This window comes from Aythya fuligula, chromosome 1 (genome assembly GCF_009819795.1).
Source record: "Aythya fuligula isolate bAytFul2 chromosome 1, bAytFul2.pri, whole genome shotgun sequence".
Classification (NCBI taxonomy): Eukaryota; Metazoa; Chordata; class Aves; order Anseriformes; family Anatidae; genus Aythya; species Aythya fuligula.
Genome location: NC_045559.1, coordinates 67,021,857 through 67,039,581, shown reverse-complemented (window position 1 = coordinate 67,039,581; position 17,725 = coordinate 67,021,857). Strand labels below are relative to the sequence as shown.

General features: G+C 39.4%; 1 protein-coding gene and 1 non-coding gene across 2 annotated transcripts in view; both read left to right on the top strand.

Moving 5' to 3' along the window:
- The first annotated feature begins 607 nt into the window (after positions 1-607).
- Positions 608-679, top strand: TRNAH-GUG. Its single transcript has one exon. It is a non-coding gene; the product is annotated as a tRNA-His (tRNA).
- Positions 680-16,178: 15,499 nt separating this feature from the next.
- Positions 16,179-17,725, top strand: part of SLC15A5 (solute carrier family 15 member 5) — a 29,999-nt gene continuing 28,452 nt past the window's right edge. Inside the window, exon 1 of the mRNA XM_032184982.1 lies at positions 16,179-16,548. Coding sequence (XP_032040873.1) covers positions 16,179-16,548 — 370 coding nt within the window. The remainder of the gene's footprint in view (positions 16,549-17,725) is intronic.

Here is a 17,725-nt window from a genome sequence, read left to right as displayed (position 1 = left end):
AGCATTGCAAAATGTGCTGTCACGATTGGCACTCATTAAATAAGCCTTTGTTGATAGCTTCAGGCAGAGGACTGAATGGACTTTAAACTTGTGGAATTTAAACTCCTGGAGAGGGCTTGTCCTCACCAGCATTTAGAAACACCAGATGGGGATTTTTTGGAGAACTTATTTCCTCCCATTCTACTGGAAAACAACAACAAAGGAAGAGAAAGAATCCCATTATTGGGTGTCCATCATTAATATCTAGCTTACTTCAGAACTGCTTTAAAAGATGAAAGCAGACTTTTATAGAAACTGTTTCAGGCAATAAACACATATACACACACATATATATATACAAATATATACATATATATATATATAAAGTTTATGAGTCTATGGCAAGTTAACCTGCCCCCAAACTTACCCAATATATTTCTTATGACAAGAGCTGTATGAATACAATTTAGGTAGCTGGTGAACCATAGTATCCGCAGGTTTGCAGAGGCTGATAGCTTTACACTGTCTGATCAGCATCTTTCCAGCTCAAGGCTAGAGTTGCACTAGATCCTCACTGCCAGCTGGAGTAGAAAAGTTTGCGCTCAGTGGTGGTGCCAGGCACAGGATGGCCGTGATCGTATAGTGGTCAGTACTCTGCATTGTGGCAGCAGCAACCTTGGTTCGAATCCGAGTCACGGCAAAAATTTTTTGGGTTGTAAGGAACAGGTCATGTTGAATGCAATCACGCAGCCTATGTGGGACAGCTGGGGTATCAGGCCCAGCCAGCATGGATTCATGAAAGGCACATGTCCTGTCTGACCAACTTCTTCTACAACCAAGTCACCCAACTGGTGGATGAGGGAGAGGTTGTTGACATAGTCTACCTAGACTTCAGCAAGGCCTTTGACATGGTCTTCCCTAGTATTCTTCTGGAGAATCTGGCAGCCCTTGCCTTGGACAGTTACGCTCTCTGCTGGGTTAAAAACTGGCTGGGAGGCTGGGCCCAGAGAATGATGGTAAACAGAGTGAAATCCAGCTGGCGACCACTGACCAGTGGTGTTCCCCAGGGGTCAGTGTTGGGTGCCTATCCTCTTTAATATCTTTACTAATGATTTGGGTGAAGGAATTGAGTCCACCCTCAGTAAGTTTGCAGACAACACCAAGTTGGGGGGAAGTGTCAATCTGCCAGAGAGTAGGAAGGCCCTGCAGAGGGACCTGGACAGGATGGGTTGATGGGCAGAGGCCAATGGGATGAGGTTCAACATGGCTAAGTGCTGGGTCCTGCACATCTCCAGGAAACCCACACGTCCTTTTTGAATTTTTGAGAAAAAGGAACTTGAAGAGATCCTATCATACTCCAAATGACAGACACTGCCTCAGAATTAAGAGATTTTTATTTACTCTGGGAACCTGGTTGCATTATGGGATCTACCTGACTGACATTCAGGGAAAAATAGCCAGGGGACAAGCATCCTGTCCCTCAGTGGCAAAAAATGCACAGTGAGTAGAAACGATATAGCTTCGTATATCTTTTTATAATGACTCCTGAGATATGGTCAGCACAGCTGTGGATTAGGCAATAAAAAAGCTCAGTATCACAGCTTGTAGAGATTTTGGAAAAACATTGGTGAATCATTATTTAGGATTGTAGTTTCTCCTCTGATCTTATTTAAGATTCTTCATTTATATATGTGTCCCTGCTGTTGGTTTACAAGGGGACCACAAATTCTCTGGATCATAGTTGACCCATCTATAACATGGGAAATGACATTCCTTGCCTATCTGACAGAAATGTGCCAGACTTAATTAGCAACAATGTTTTGAAAAGTGACTAGTTAGAGATATCCTGTGAAAATTGAGGCTCTTGAAGACTATCAGGTTGAACCTCTGGATATACATACACATTAATAAAATCACAAGTAAATTTTTGAAAAGCAGTTGGTGCTCTGATAAGATGCATTTAAAACACTACTATAAATCATAGCAAATATATTAATGGCTACTTTCATACACATGTTCCAAAACCAAACTCTTATTCTTCCCCTTATTCAGTGCCAAGGACTTAAAAGCCTACCTGGTCTTAGTCATTGTATTCCATTTTCTCCATCTTTTGCAGGGAAAGGTAAACTCTGTCATACCTGCTGAGGCCAACCTCCAAAATCCAGAGGTAAAACACACTGTGACTATAAGCAGAAAAAAAGCTGTAAAACTTAAGATTCAGTCTTAGATCTTCTCAGGACTCTACAACTCCATGAAAGCATGCTTGTGTGACTGCCAAAATCTTTCACTGGGAAAAAAAAAAAAAAAAAAAAAAAAATCATCATGATTTCATTACTGAACTGGAAGCAGCAGCCTCTTGTACAGCACACATATGTGCTATACAGAATTTTTCATTATGGATCTCTTGCTTGGTGACCTGATTTCAACTGGTGTCAGCTCAACACAGCACTGTAAACTTCTTTGGATGATTAGAAAACATTCCTCTGAAGTATGTGAACAAACATGAGCTGCAAGTACTGTGTTGGAGATTATCTTACAAATATAACATCTCTGCATCTCTGCATATAACATTGCTATTTTTTCCTCCATCAGCTGCCTGGATATTAACAGTTAGTTGCAATCACATTAAACATCTCCTCGCCATTTTTTCAGCAAGAAGCATAATTCTTTTCTCTTGGAAGAAGCCAGACCAAGTTATACGTGCTATCAATGATAAATAGATGTTTAAAAAAATCTGAATTCAGTGTTTATTTTGCTGTAGTGAGGTATGGTAATTTGGGAGACATAAGTTGCATATATTCCATGGAACCTGAAGCTGAAATTATGGAAAGTTGCTGGCACCAGCAGAGCTTTCCTCATCCCTTGAAACACTTGCCAAATATGCTAAATATGTGGCTGTACTTAGTAACTGTATAGTCCTCTGAAATCCCAGTTTTATATGCCCAGGAAGGATTGCTGGATCTTCACCTGCATCTTCAGAAGTTTTTATTTGCAAAGAATACACCCCATCCCCTCCCTGATCCTAAACATGTACCAGACCACATACAGCAGCTGCATGTGTTTTTGCTGGTTTTACTACTTCTGACCATCAGAAGGTGATGGGGCTCTGGGCACTGGAACACCGAGGAGGAAAATTCCATTTCCCAACTGTCCCAGATAGCACCCATGCAGCCTGCAGTGTGGAAAGGGTTAAAAAAAGTAGAGACAGAGTTAATCAATATTTTTGAAGTTGTGTTTGTGACAACTTTGAAAGACGGCCCCAAAATTTTAAGTTCTCACTGATGGAAGCAGCGTTCCCATCCTGGTGTGCTCCAGCTGTTCCAAACTCCAGCGGTTGGTCTGAACCCTGGTAGATGGTTAGAGCGATGTAGGCTCTGGGATATCTGTAATTCTTGACGGATAGAAGGCAGTCCAGCACCAGGCTGCCACAGGAGTGGCAGACATTGTTCTTAGAATTATTCTTTACAGAACTAAGAGAGGCCTCGAGATTAACTCCCCTTGTCCTTATGGGGGACTTCAACTTGCCAGACGTTAACTGGGAGTGCCACACAGCTGACACGAGCAAGTCCAGGAGGTTCATGAAGCACCTAGATGATAACTTCTTGGTGCAGGTGCTAACGGAGCCAACTAGGAAAGGTGCCCTCCTAGACCTGTTGCTAGAAAACAGAGAGGGTCTGGTGGGAGATGTGGTGATTGGTGGCCGCCTCGGTCATAGCGACCATGAAGTGGTTGAGTTCAAAATTTACGGTGACAGAAGGAAAAGTGCCACCAAAACCTCATCCCTAGATATGGGGAAAGCGGACTTCAGGCTGCTCAGGGAACTAGTCAGCAAGGTCCCCTGGGAAACTGCTCTTGAAGGCCTCGATGTCCACCAGTGCTGGTCATTCTTTAAGCGATGCCTCCTAGAAGCACAAGATCAGGCAATTCCTAAATATCGCAAGTCAGGCAGGTGGGGCAGGAGGCCGGTGTGGCTGACCAGGAACATTCTAATGGAGATTAGGCGGAAACAGAGAGTGTTTCGCTACTGGAAGGAGGGCCAGGTGTCATGGAAAGAATACAGGGATGCTGTTCGTGTTTGTAGGGAGAAAGTTCGTGTGGCCAAAGCACACCTAGAGTTGAAGCTGGCTGTGTCTGTGAGAGAAAATAAAAAGGGTTTTTTTAGATATGTGAATGGAAAAAGGAGAACTAAAGAATACATAGGGCTGCTCCTTGATAGGGAAGGTCTCCTCACAGACAATGACATAGGCAAAGCAGAGACGCTTAACACCTTCTTTGCCTCTGTCTTCAATGCCGATGATGGGCTTCGGGACCCAGGATGCCCTGAGCTGGAGGACCGGGACGGTGGGGATGACAAACTCCCAGCCGACCCTGAACGTGTGCGGGATTTGCTACTCCACCTGGATCCCTACAAGTCCATGGGTCCGGATGGGATTCATCCCCGGGTGCTGAAAGAGCTGGCGGATGTCATCGCGGAACCTCTCTCAATTATTTTTCAACAATCCTGGGAATTTGGAGAGGTCCCGGTAGACTGGAAGCTGGCAAATGTTGTGCCGATTTTCAAGAAGGGTCAGAAAGAAGACCCTAGCAATTACAGGCCTGTCAGTCTCACGTCAGTGCCTGGTAAAATCATGGAGAAGATGGTTCTCGAACTTATTGAGGCGCACCTGGGGGACAAAGCGGTCATTGGTCCCAGCCAGCATGGGTTTGTGAAGGGTAGGTCCTGCCTAACTAACCTGATTTCCTTTTATGATAAGATCACCCGTATGGTGGACCAAGGGAAACCAGCTGATGTGATTTTTTTGGACTTCAGCAAGGCTTTTGACACGGTTTCCCATAGGATCCTACTGGACAAAATGTCCACCATACAGCTAAATAAAAACATCATACGATGGGTGAGCAATTGGCTAATGGGCAGGGCCCAAAGGGTTATGGTAAATGGGGCTGCGTCAGGCTGGCGGGCGGTCACCAGTGGGGTCCCTCAAGGCTCCATTTTAGGGCCGGTACTTTTCAATATTTTTATAAACGATCTGGATGTAGGAATAGAAGGTATTTTGAGCAAGTTTGCTGATGACACCAAACTTGGAGGAGTTGTGGACTCGAATGAGGGTGTAAAGGCCTTGCAGAGGGATCTGGATAGGTTGGAGAGCTGGGCGATCACCAACCGCATGAAGTTCAATAAGAGCAAGTGCCGGGTCCTGCACCTGGGACGGGGAAACGCTGGCTGCACGTACAGACTGGGCAATGAGACGCTGGAGAGCAGCCTAGAAGAGAGGGATCTGGGGGTCGTGGTAGACAGCAAGTTGAATATGAGCCAGCAGTGTGCCCTGGCAGCCAGGAAGGCCAACTGTGTCCTGGGGTGCATCAAGCACGGCATCGCTAGTAGGTCAAGGGAGGTGATTGTGCGGTGCGGCCTCACCTCGAGTACTGTGTGTAGTTCTGGGCACCACAGTATAAAAAGGACATGAAACTGTTGGAAAGTGTCCAGAGGAGGGCTACAAAGATGGTGAAAGGCCTGGAGGGGAAGACATACGAAGAACGGCTGAGGTCACTGGGCCTTTTCAGCCTGGAGAAGAGGAGGCTGAGGGGAGACCTCATCACAGTCTACAACTTCCTCGTAAGGGGGTGTCGAGAGGCAGGAGACCTTTTCTCCATTAACACCAGTGACAGGACCCGCGGGAACGGGGTTAAGCTGAGGTAGGGGAAATTTAGGCTTGACGTCAGGAGGGGGTTCTTCACAGAGAGGGTGGTTGCACACTGGAACAGGCTCCCCAGGGAAGTGGTCACTGCACCAAGCCTGTCTGAATTTAAGAAGAGATTGGACTGTGCACTTAGTCACATGGTCTGAACTTTTGGGTAGACCTGTGCGGTGTCAAGAGTTGGACTTGATGATCCTTAAGGGTTCCTTCCAACTCAGGATATTCTATGATTCTATGATTCTATGACATGAAAGCAGGCAGGTTTTGCATGGAGTCTTGCCTGACAAGCATAATTCTGTCAGATTTTATACTACATGGACAAATATTGTAATCATTCAACTTTTAAAGTATAGTTATATTTAAGAAAATTAAATTCTCGGCAGCTTCTCTCTCTCCCTCTCTCTTTTTTTTTTTTTTTTTTTTTTTTTTTTTAAACCTCTTTCTTTACCTCTCCATCCCCATCAAAGAAAAAGGAGAAATTCTGGATGTAGAATCGGAGAATTAAGTAAAAGGTAGTGAAAGGAGGAAGAAGGAGTCTGGGAATAGACTGAAGAGGAATAATGATGGAAAAAGGTGGAAGGTGGAAGGGAAAGATGGAAGTTGACTGGATCTCCTTAGTCAGAGAGTCAGTCCTTAGGGGTAAACCTTCCCACATCCTGCATAAAATAAAGTTGAGTTTTATAGAAACTCTAATTTCATGCCAGTTATCTTCAGAATAAACCCATCTTGTGCTTTGAGATTATTAAGAAATTTTATTCTTTAATTAAAAACTATTCACAATTTACACCAAAAAAAAAAATCTGAACATATTCTGCACAGGTCATCCAAAGTTTAGCGCTTGCTGCTTCTAAAGTACTTGACTTAACGTCTCACTGTTTTCTTATGTATGTTTGTAGTGCTTTGTTTGGGCAAAAGGGACTGAAGGGGACTGAAGATAGAGAGATACTGCGGTGGTAAAATGAAACATAGTCTTTACAAAAACTCTGTTTGCAAGATGCTATGGTACTGGTTCCTTTTATACATGTACAGACTGATTTCTTGGGTCCCTTCCTGGCATATTTTTCTTACAGCCTGAGGTCTTACCTCCAAAATTCATGTGCACTCTTACACATGTAGAAAAGCAATCATTTTGGAGATATGACTATCATTACTGAACACTGTAGCCTATGTGATTCCTTTGTGCATTGCATTGCACCTAAGTTTCTATTTGACTTTTCCAATTTGGCCAGAGGAACTGGATAAGGAAATCAGAGGATCCTTTTGCTCTTCTTTCCTTGTTACATCCTGGTGTGATAACCAAAACCTGGTTTGCATTCCTCCACCTTCATTTGTTCAGCCACAAATAATAATTACTTGAGGTACGTCTCAGCAAGAGAATTCATATATAAAATCTTCAAAAAGTCTGTCAAGGAGAAAGCAAGAGGGAGGAAATCTAAGAAAGAGAGATGTGGTTTTAGGTCAATATGTAGTATGAACATGACAAAACTTTACTGAGGCACAAACACCTGTGTATCTAATTGTAAAATGTGAGCACCCAATACCAAATTTATTTCTCTTTGTCCTTCTTTTTCATTTTTTTCCCCTGTAACAGTATCAATTATTTTTCAATAGTGTCTTGCATCCCACTCTTTCTCATCTCTTTTTCAGTACTACCCTTTTCTCTGCTAAATCATCAAAGGTATTTTTGTTCCTTTACCTATTGTGGCAGAGTCTGTAAACACAATCTTACAAAGAGAATTTCTAAGTGTAAGCATTTGCACTAAAAGCTTTGAATTGCTATCTTTGATAAAGCTATTTGGTCTGATTATACTGTTTTGGAATCACACGTTCAAGCACACCTCTCTGGAAAAAAATAAAAAAGGGGGGGGGGGGGGGGACTCAAAATGTACTATACTGCGTACCTCAGGGTATTATTTTTAAATATTGTGTCATCCATGTAAACAATCGTATTTCTATCCTGAAACACAGAATCAATTAAGAATGAAAGTTAAAGTTCAGTGTTTAAAAACCAACAACACTTAATCTTAAGGCTGTATCAAACATAAAAATGTTAATAATAATTATTCCGGGTTTCATTCTCCCAAATTGCTTCCATGCTTTGAAGACTGAACAGACAGATATTGCAGGCAGTTCTTGTATCAACCATGACAAGCATTCTGCCTGAGCACTCAATAGCAGGTGTAACAGTCATTGATGGTTATAGTTTATATTTAAGCAGGAGATGAAAAAAAAATCCAAATACAAATTCAGATCTCACAGAGTGGAATTTAAATTGAAGTAATTATACGTTGGGAATGCAGTGATATCTTTCAACTGCTGTAAGTAGTCAGGAAAGCGTGCATTCAAGTCATCAAATAGCAGAGGCCAGAAGTACAGCCTGCTATGAAGTTACACGATGTATTGGTTTCACCATTTTAGGCATGGACAGATGTTCCTTTCATAAACCTTTGCAGCTGAAGACCTCACTACCTGGGACAGACATCCCAGCACCCATCGGTTCCACCAGTGGAAAGGATTATGTCAGCCTTCTTTAGTCTGTTTCAGTCAATATCAGCCAGGTTATGCAGTAACTGAAGCTGGAAAAGTTAATCCACTATGTTTAGGTTAAAATTTATTGTCAGGTTATTTTTTTCCACCTGCCATGTTCAGTGGCAAGACATCCAGAGGTATTAAATCTAGATACTGCCCATACTTACAAGTTAACAAAATTTTCTCAGTCTCATGTATCATCAGTGCAAACCACTGAACATACTGTCATAATGTCCACTGATTTTCAAGAGCACATTCCTGCTGGAGTTGAGCACACCTTACTGAGAATGCGAGGGTGCCTTTAAAATCATGCATTTGCAATAAGACTGCTTAGACATGTACTTATTTATTTTTATTATTTATATACTTTTGATAGCAACTTACTATTTTCCCTCTCTACTAACTTGCTGTCTGGCACTACTCTTCTGTTTCTACGTATTGATGATTTCAAAGCAAAGCAAATGACCTTATTTTAATGAAAAAGCGTGCTTTGGTTGAAAAGATAGCCAAATCACTTTTAGCATGTTACAGAAACTATTATGTCAGAGATCAGTAGCACACATGCTGCCTTAAAGACAACTCAGGTTGCTTTTTTATAAGCTTAGTTTTACTCCAGCTAACTAATGAAAGCTAGAGATCAGAGTGAATCGAAGTTTTTCTTCTCCTTTCACCTAGGTACAGTGTACTCAGCCTCCCCACTGAAATCTTTTTGGAGAACTGGAGGAAGAAAGCTTTAGATGGAATCAGTGACAGCATTTCAATATGTCATTTGTGAAACTCATAAACAATCAGCAGATGACTTGGTTTGTGTTGAAATATGGAGGTTTAGGTGACAAAAGATTGGTGTCTAAGGGCATCCTGTACCTTTCTGTGGGCACCAAGCAACCATTGTTTGGGTTTTATGTGAAAACTAGAAGTGCTTGAGTGCCTCTGACAAGGCAAGCCAGTTCCATGTTGAGGGTCATGCTTGGACCAAGGACATTGCCTTTTGCTGAGGTTCTTGTGTACAACTGGACTAATTTTTTGAGGCTGTAAAAATTCTAGAGGCCAATATGGAGAGATCTAGGCCTCTGCACAGCCCCTATCTCACTGTGCCATCCAGGGAGAAGATGAGCAGGAAGAAGGCTTCTTGTTAGAATGCATGTATATCTACATCTAACCATACAGGAGTAACATGAAACAAAACTCCTCAGCAAGTGGAGAAACTCCCAATGATCTACCTGTTGCAAATGAGGAATAAGCCTCATTCCCAGTCTCTGAGGAGTTTTAGATATAGAAGTTTTATTTGAGTTTATTTTTCTTCACAAGTGTTTCAGAAACACTGGATTAAAAACAGGAAAAACTCAACCTGAATTGTATTGTCAATAGTATCCTAACAGAGCTTTTCATTTCTTGTTTCCATAAGTAAAAGTATAGCTGTAGCTACATATTTACCCTTCCTTACACTGGATTAGATTCTATCAGTAGTATTTTGTACTATTTGTAGCTTGCTAACTGGGTGTGCTGGGACTTCAGCCAAAGGTCATGACAATAGTTAAATAAAGGTGACATAACCGTGTGCCAGAGAAACTTAAGAAATGTGCCTTCTCACTTCAGAAGCATGTAGTTTCTACATTAAATACCAAATATAAGAGAAAGCTTAAAGAAGTGCCTGCACTTGGAAGACTACATCAGGATCCAAACCTACCGAGACCGGTTCAGACTCAAGGTTTCAGTTCAGACCTAGATCTAGAAGATTGATCTTGAAACCATTAACGAAAAAAAAAATAAAATCTGTGTTTGGATCACGCTTGGTACAAAATTTCAATCTGTTTGCCTTTATTTAAACTGTAAAAAATGCAGAAGCAAGAATAAAAGCTATTTTTAAAACACTAATAGCGTATATATCCCCTGATTTGGAGTATAACTTCAATGTCATTAATTTTAGGCAAATTTCTGACAATGGAGGATCTTGTACATAGTATGACACATATGTCCTTACCAGAGCTGAGCAGAGTGGAAGGACCACCTCCCTTGGCCTGCTGTCAATGCTGGCACCTTTCATAAAAACTGAAAACTCTGTTTTTCCATTAAAAAAAAAAAAATAAGAAGAAGCAAATATTGGCCCTCATAAGAACAAGCATTATCAGCTCTGCCAGTTTCTTCCAGACCGCACAAGGTGCTACAGACAGGGTCTGTAGTAATTCACACAGTTTTCAGCTTTTTGGACATGTAGCATTGCAGCTGAATAAATAAGTTATGTGACGTTCTTTTCTGTATCAGTTTACAAGGCTGAAATGTGTATGAACAGATGAGGGAAACAAAATAGGTTTCAAGATGGCTATCTATCTGAAACATTCTGTTATCAACTTCTATGTGATCATCTGTTCATGAGATTTTTTTATGGACAGATGATCTGGGTTTCATATGACCACTGTCCCATCCCATGAAAATCTGTGAGATTCCAAATATTATTTCACAAACAAAACTGAAAACTTCCAAGTATTCCTTTTCCTTTTGTAAAAGGATGCTCTGCTGGCTCTTAGCATTCAGCTCTTATTTTCTACCATTCTCCAATGTGCCAAACTGTGTTTTTCTTGGATGGTGCTTTCTTGCTCCTGGCTGTTGAGGACTATTAATTTTGTTGACATAATTAACTATTCATTGACACAGGACCTTGAATTTGCTTCTCCCCACGTTACAGGAGGACAACCCTAATCTCTAGGTTACAAAGGCATCTTCCCTACCACTCATAAAGCTTTACTCTTTGTGTAACGGCTCCATCAGGAGAGGTTAAGAGACTGTCTGGGCAGTGTGGTGTTTGGAAAGCTCTTCAGTGAGGTGGGAGATCTACTGCCAATCCCCTATTCTGATGAATATTTGCTCCTAAAAAAGATGCTAACACCTTTTAACGGCTTCTCTGAAACCAGTTAGATTGGATCAGAGAAGAATTTAGTGCAGAAACTCTCCCAATATGTACTACTTATACATGTATTTTAGAACACTAACCACAGTCTACTAAATGGACTTGAATATAAATGAACTGTCACTATGGGAGAATAGTTGAAATAATCTTGGATGTACTGATAACATTGTCTCTACTGTGCACACTGCTTTAGAATCTCATTTCAGTCTGTACCTAAAAATCTATATGTCAAAAGAAAATATCCTGAGTGCCATCTTCAAACTATAACATGACACAAAAAAGCCATCTTTCTATATGATAGAGCTACTTCTAATTTTCCCATTAGACCAAACGACATCATAAAGAATATCTGCCAACAACATGATATAAAACTGTACCATGCATCATGAAAAATAATTGCAATTCAATTACTCCTGAATTATAAAACCGTCAAATAGGTGTAATAAGACAAGAGCCTTAGAACATATGAAAAACTGCTTAGCATAGATAATTATATATGTTTGAACAAAATCCCCAAAATAAAAGATGTGCAGTTTGAAGGAACAGGGTAATCATGCCAAACAATTCTCATTTATAGCAATGGTTCAAGAATCAGCAATTTTAAAACCATCTCCCTGGGGAAAAAAAAAATAAAATAATAATAATAATAATAATAATAATAATAATAATAAATTAGGAAACCTTTCTCTCCATTCACTTAGGCCATACCCAACAATGGGACAAGAACCTATTTTCTTGCCTCCATTACCCTCTTCCTCAGATTCTAGTTTGGCAAAGTATTCAGTGTTGCTGCTTTGAATCACAGGATGCATAAGGTTGGGAGCACCTCTGGCAATCCTCCAGTCCATCACCCCCATCCAAATCAAAATCACCTGCAGCAGGTTGCCCAGCACTGTGTCAAGTTGGGTTTTGAATATCTCCAAGGATGAGGACTCCGCATACTTTCTGAGCAACCTCTTCTAGTGTTTGATGACCCCAGAAATTTTTATTTATTTTAAAATGAGTTTCCTGTAATTTAGTTTATGTCCTTTACCTCTTGTCCCATCACTAGACACCACTACAAAAAACATGGCCCCATCTTCTTTACATCCCCCACAACACACATTTATCCACCCTGATCAGATCCCCCTGAACTTTCTCCAAGCTGAATAGCCTCTTTCAAAGAGATATGCTTCTCTCTCTTCATCCATCATCTTCATGACTCTTCACTGGACTCACTCCAGTATGTCCACATCTTGTGCTTTCTTGCATTTGCACTTGCTTAAGTACTTAATGATACATCTTGTCCGCTCTTTGACTGCCTTTGCAGCTTAGGCTTAGCATTGTTTATTCATAAAAATATTTTGTCTTTCCTTAATGCTCTCTATCTAAGAATTAGAAGGCCACTGTAAGTTTTAGTGAATTCAACCCTTAGCACCTCTGTGAAGTAATTCAAAGCAATTTCTGTTGTCAAGATGGAGAGAGCAAGATCCGAGCAAACTAACATGGCTTGTGTACAAACGGAGAGGCAAATCTGTGGAAAAAGCTATGGAGGTTTTGCTGGCTGTCAATTCTATCCTTTAGTCACACTTCATGCTTGAACAGGGGAAGAAGAAAGAAAAAAAAATAGACTAGGTAATATGTAGGACTCAGGGAGAAATGGCTGCATCACTCTTTCATAGAACAAGCAGAGAACAGTAAGCTTTTTGCAACAACGAGAAAGCTTTCTGCACTCCTACACATTCCTGAGAGAAAGGTTCAATTCACTTTCTTGGGGTGTTACCTTCTGGCAGAACAAAGAAAAAACATCTTTCCTACATCCTATTTAATTATGACTACAAAAGGAAAAATAAACAAATATACTTCTTAAAACATAGCCTTTCCATAAATAAAATTCTCATGCTGGTCTTGCACTTTCACAGACAAAAGTTGCCATGGAACAAGACAGTAGGAGTTACATCTCTCCTGCAGCAAGGCAGAACTGGGCTTGTGTTCCACGCTGCATCTCATTAAAGTGTGGAAAGTTTTACAAGAATAATTACTAAAGGGAGAATAAAGTTATCCAAGTGTGATGTGATACCATAGCTCCAGAACTCCCCAGAGAATTCCTCAAATGATCAAAAATTTTAATAACTGGTTCCTTCATTAATGCTATTTTTCAGCCTTCAAGGCATACTTTTACAACATGTAATACATCTTCATGAAATACAAAACAGTTTTATAAAAGTAGATTTGTTAATCTAACAGATTTCACAAATGAACTTTCTAAACCTCCTCATGACTGCATTTCAGTTTCTTAATTGACCTTTTACATTGTTGACAGAGCACTTGGGTTTTGTGTGCATTTGTTCTTCTAGTATGTAGTCAAGCAAATATTAGCCCACATTTTTTCTGATGCTCACAAAGTTCTTCAGAAGCATCAGATTTCAGATGCTGTGAACTCCCAAACACTATCATATTCTGGAATTGGTTCCTGCTCATCCCGGTACTGACTTATGGCTATCTGCACAGTAGTCCTCCGAGACTGCAGTGTAAGCCAGAGCAAAAATTTCTAAAGTGGTTGTCCAAGGAAAGATTTTAAGTAGAAGAAGTTTCATTAACACCTTGTGAAACAGGATATAATAAACAGGATATTGACCAAAGTAACACCAAATTTTTTATTTTTTTTTTTTAGAGTTCGTATTGGAGGTTGAATCTATTTTTTTTTTTTTTTGAATTTTTACTTTATGTAGTCCTACTGCCTCTTTTATTAAGAACAAGTGATTGCCAGGTGATTAAACTAAAGCTCAATTAAAACCACATCAAGGAACTAGATAACCTATAACTGCTGTAAAAGTGATTAAATAAATAAATCAAGAAAGATCACATTGTTCTAAGAAGTAGTACATGGTCTTAGCACTTAGGATGTTAACTAATTTATTGATTGTGATCTGTGACTGAACCACCACACCTATAACAGCCACATGCAAAGGTAATTCAAACTAAACAACAATGAAAATCACCCAGCTCCTCCTTACTATGTCATTTATAAGGATCAACCAATTGTTCCTTTTCCTTTGTTTGCTACCCAAAATTAGAGTAAATGCAACCACATGAGAACTAAGGTACAGTCATCCTAGCTAGTAACTCTGCTGTCTCTAGGGGTTCCCATGATATGATTCAGTTTGAATTGCTAACACCCATGAGAACAGGTAAACTTTACACTTCTAAAGAAAGCTATTTTGTAGGAAAACAGACTATTTAATGTTAAAATATCTATAGGAGTAAGAGTATAGTTATCCCAATTTTTTCTATCTGATTCTAAAATATAATCATACCTTCTTTTTAAAAAATAAAGGTTTTTCTTCATGAACAGTTAGATAAGAGTAGCTTCATGCAAAAAAAAAAAAAAAAAAAAAAAAAAAAAAAAAATCTACCTGCCTCTTAGTCAAAATGTTGTTGTCACTTGTATTTAGATTTAGAGTTTGCTTCACTAGGCTTTGATGGAGAAACTAAACTGAGTTATAAATGATTTTTAGGTTGGATTTATCTGCTTTGTTGGTCCAAATGATGATCACATCATCTTCTACAGGTGAGAAGACAGAAACAGTTCTTGGTTGTGCTACAAGCTACAGCCATTTTCATCCCCAACTGGATATCCTGGGGGGGTGGGTAAGAAAAGAAAAAGGAAATTATTTGGTGTCTGAGTTCTAGCTTCAGGTTTTATTGGATTAAACATATATTATTATTATTATTATTATTATTATTATTATTATTATTATTATTATTAATAATAATTTAGGGAACCATCTTTTGCTACTTTAGCCTAGGTTTCAGAACTTCCACTTTTTGCATTTGAGTCATGGATGCTTTAGAAACAAGATAGGGAAGTAAACCAGAACTTGACAGCAACATTCTGAGACTTTTTTGGAGGTAATTTTGGAATCTGTCTTTATCCATACTGAATATATACTATTGTGCATCTATTTTGGGATGTAGAAATCCTAATAGATCTGAGGATGTAAAACTTGAGTAGTTATATAGATGGATGGGAAAAAACAGCAGAGATGATATTTAAAAAATGCCATCAGTGGTTTTGAGAGCTCTGTTCAGAGAAGCAGGCCTGATCTACCGCTGCCTTGTATGCACTTATATTTGTGCAAAATGGATGCAAAATACTTCTCGTTCATATTTAGGACTATTTTGAACAAGTGTTAGTGATCTCAATGAACTCCATAAAAAGGAAAAAGTGATCTGGGAAATCTGCAAACTTCTCTGTGGATAAAATATTATCCACAGAAGCATTAAAAAGCATTATTTCTTTGGCTCTTTCTAATTTCCATTCAAGCTGGTGATTGCTTTTTGTTGAGTGTGTTGTTTGTGCTTCTGTCCCGTATAATGCATTGTAGCACAATATCTGGTTTCTAGAGAAATAGTTTTGGTTTAGTTTATTTTCAGATTGCTTTTTCTCTTTGGTAATGTATTTAACTTATTGTCTTTTAAACTTGCTTCTCTAATTTAAATGTAGTAGCATTACTTATTTTTACGATTAACTTTCTTATCTGAATTTCAACCAAATATAACAAATGTAATAGATTAGATGCTGTTAACCTTAAAAAAAAAAAAAAAAAAAAAGTGCTTGCTTTTTCATTTGTTGTCTAATTAAAACACCATCTTATTTTATCCAAATTATTTTCTTGATCTATTATTTGAATTCCACTGAAATGTTAACTTTCCCATGTATTTAGACCTTTATCTTTAACATATGTATAGAGTTGCACATATGGTATCGTATTCACGTAATTTAAAGGGTAATACAATTTGGGGGAAAAATCTTTTTCATCCCCACATGGATTAATTAAATAAACTAATTGAATACCTGAATATTGCTAAATGTAGAAATTGAAATGTTGGTAGAGATCATTTACTTATTTAATGCTCTTTGATCCTATATGTAATGTCACAAATGTGACAGGTGCCTAGGAAATTGTAGTGGTGAAGTGTGGAATTCAAAGCGAGAGCCTTAACAGTTTGCTAATTGCAGTGGAAGAGAACAGAAGTATACCTGCAACTTAAGCTGCCCTACTCGGTCCACCCTGAAAAAGTCAAGCATGCCTGGTGCAGACAGTGGAGAGGTTCAAGAGAAGCAGCTTTGGGATGCTGCTGCTGACAAGGAGCAAAGACTGACACCCAGTAGACACAACCATGCTAGAAATGTGTCTCAGCCTGAGAAGAAACTCCAAGAGGCCATTTGTGTGCTGCTGGTGGAGCTGTGTGAGAGATTCACATTCTTTGGCATTGTCTGCAACATGATCCTCTTTTGCACTGTCAGACTTGGCTATCGCAACTACCAGGCAGCTATTGTCAATATGTGCTTTGTAGGCACCTCCATGTTGACGCCAGTGCTGGTTGGCTGGCTTGCTGAATGCCTTGTGGGAAGGACCAAGCTTGTGTGCATCTGCATGTTTCTACACTTCCTAGGTAGGTGACAGCCCGGTGACTATTTAATGTTTTAATAATTGTATTATAGAAAAACATTGCTGAACACTGTTTGAAATGTAATAATTTTCTCCAGCCTCATGGGCAACTTCACTAATAGCTAATTACTTCATTTTTCCTCTACAAACTGTCTTGTGGCTTTTTGTGTACGTCATTTTGTGTGTCAGTATTTTGAAAAAGACTAAGAAACATTTGCACATATGGCTTGTGGATAGCTGGCACATGAACTTTCCTGCTCTGAATTGGCTTAGCTATTCAGAGCAGAGATGCTCAGCTCTTTCTTAAATTGGTCATGATAACAAGCATACATTGTTACTAGTGTAACTAGTGTTTGGGGGCAAACGTGAGATATAAGTCAGTTTGAGAGAGAGATTGGAAATGGTTTCCCAGCTGTTGGTACCAACATTTTTATTGTATGTAAAGGTATATGACTATTGTAGTTGGACCAGTGGGAAAGATGCATTTAAGTACACATCGGTATAAACAAACATTGCTGTAAGTAAAGAGGTTATATCCTCATACCTATATTGAGAGTCTGGTTTCTGATAAAGTATTCTGAATCCTCCCCACCTGTTTTTCTGAAGATCTTTTGTATAAGAGCACTGCTTAAACTAAGTATGACTCTTCTGTAGCAATTAGTGCATTTCACAGCTGGTGGTTGTTCTGTTGGGTTAAACTGAGCAGATAGAAATTCGTCTTACTTGCACCAATTGTTGAGGATTAGCAGGTGTGACTTTTGCAATAGCCAGCCATGTTGTTTAGACATGCAACAAACTAAAGGGGAAGAAAAAAGTCATTCCTGAAATCATCTTCTCTAGTTTCCCAAGTGCCCTTGAGTTGACTGAAAAACCATTGTGTAAGCAGCCTGTAAAAATGACTGCAATTATGTTCCTTTGTTTGTTTGTTTTCCCTATGGGCTTCTGGGTTGGAATCTTCTGCAATTTGTCCTTTCAATACGCATCTTGAAGTAGGAGACCAGTGACACTGACAGAATTTGATGATTTCGGGTGTTGTTTTAAACTGTACTTTTGATGAAAACTTCTTTTTTTTTGATAGACCATTATATATTTCTGATCTGTTTGATGCACAGTCATAGTCTTAGTCTCACTAACATTGGTGGTGTTTGCACATTGCTATATTTTGAATTTAGCCTCCAATT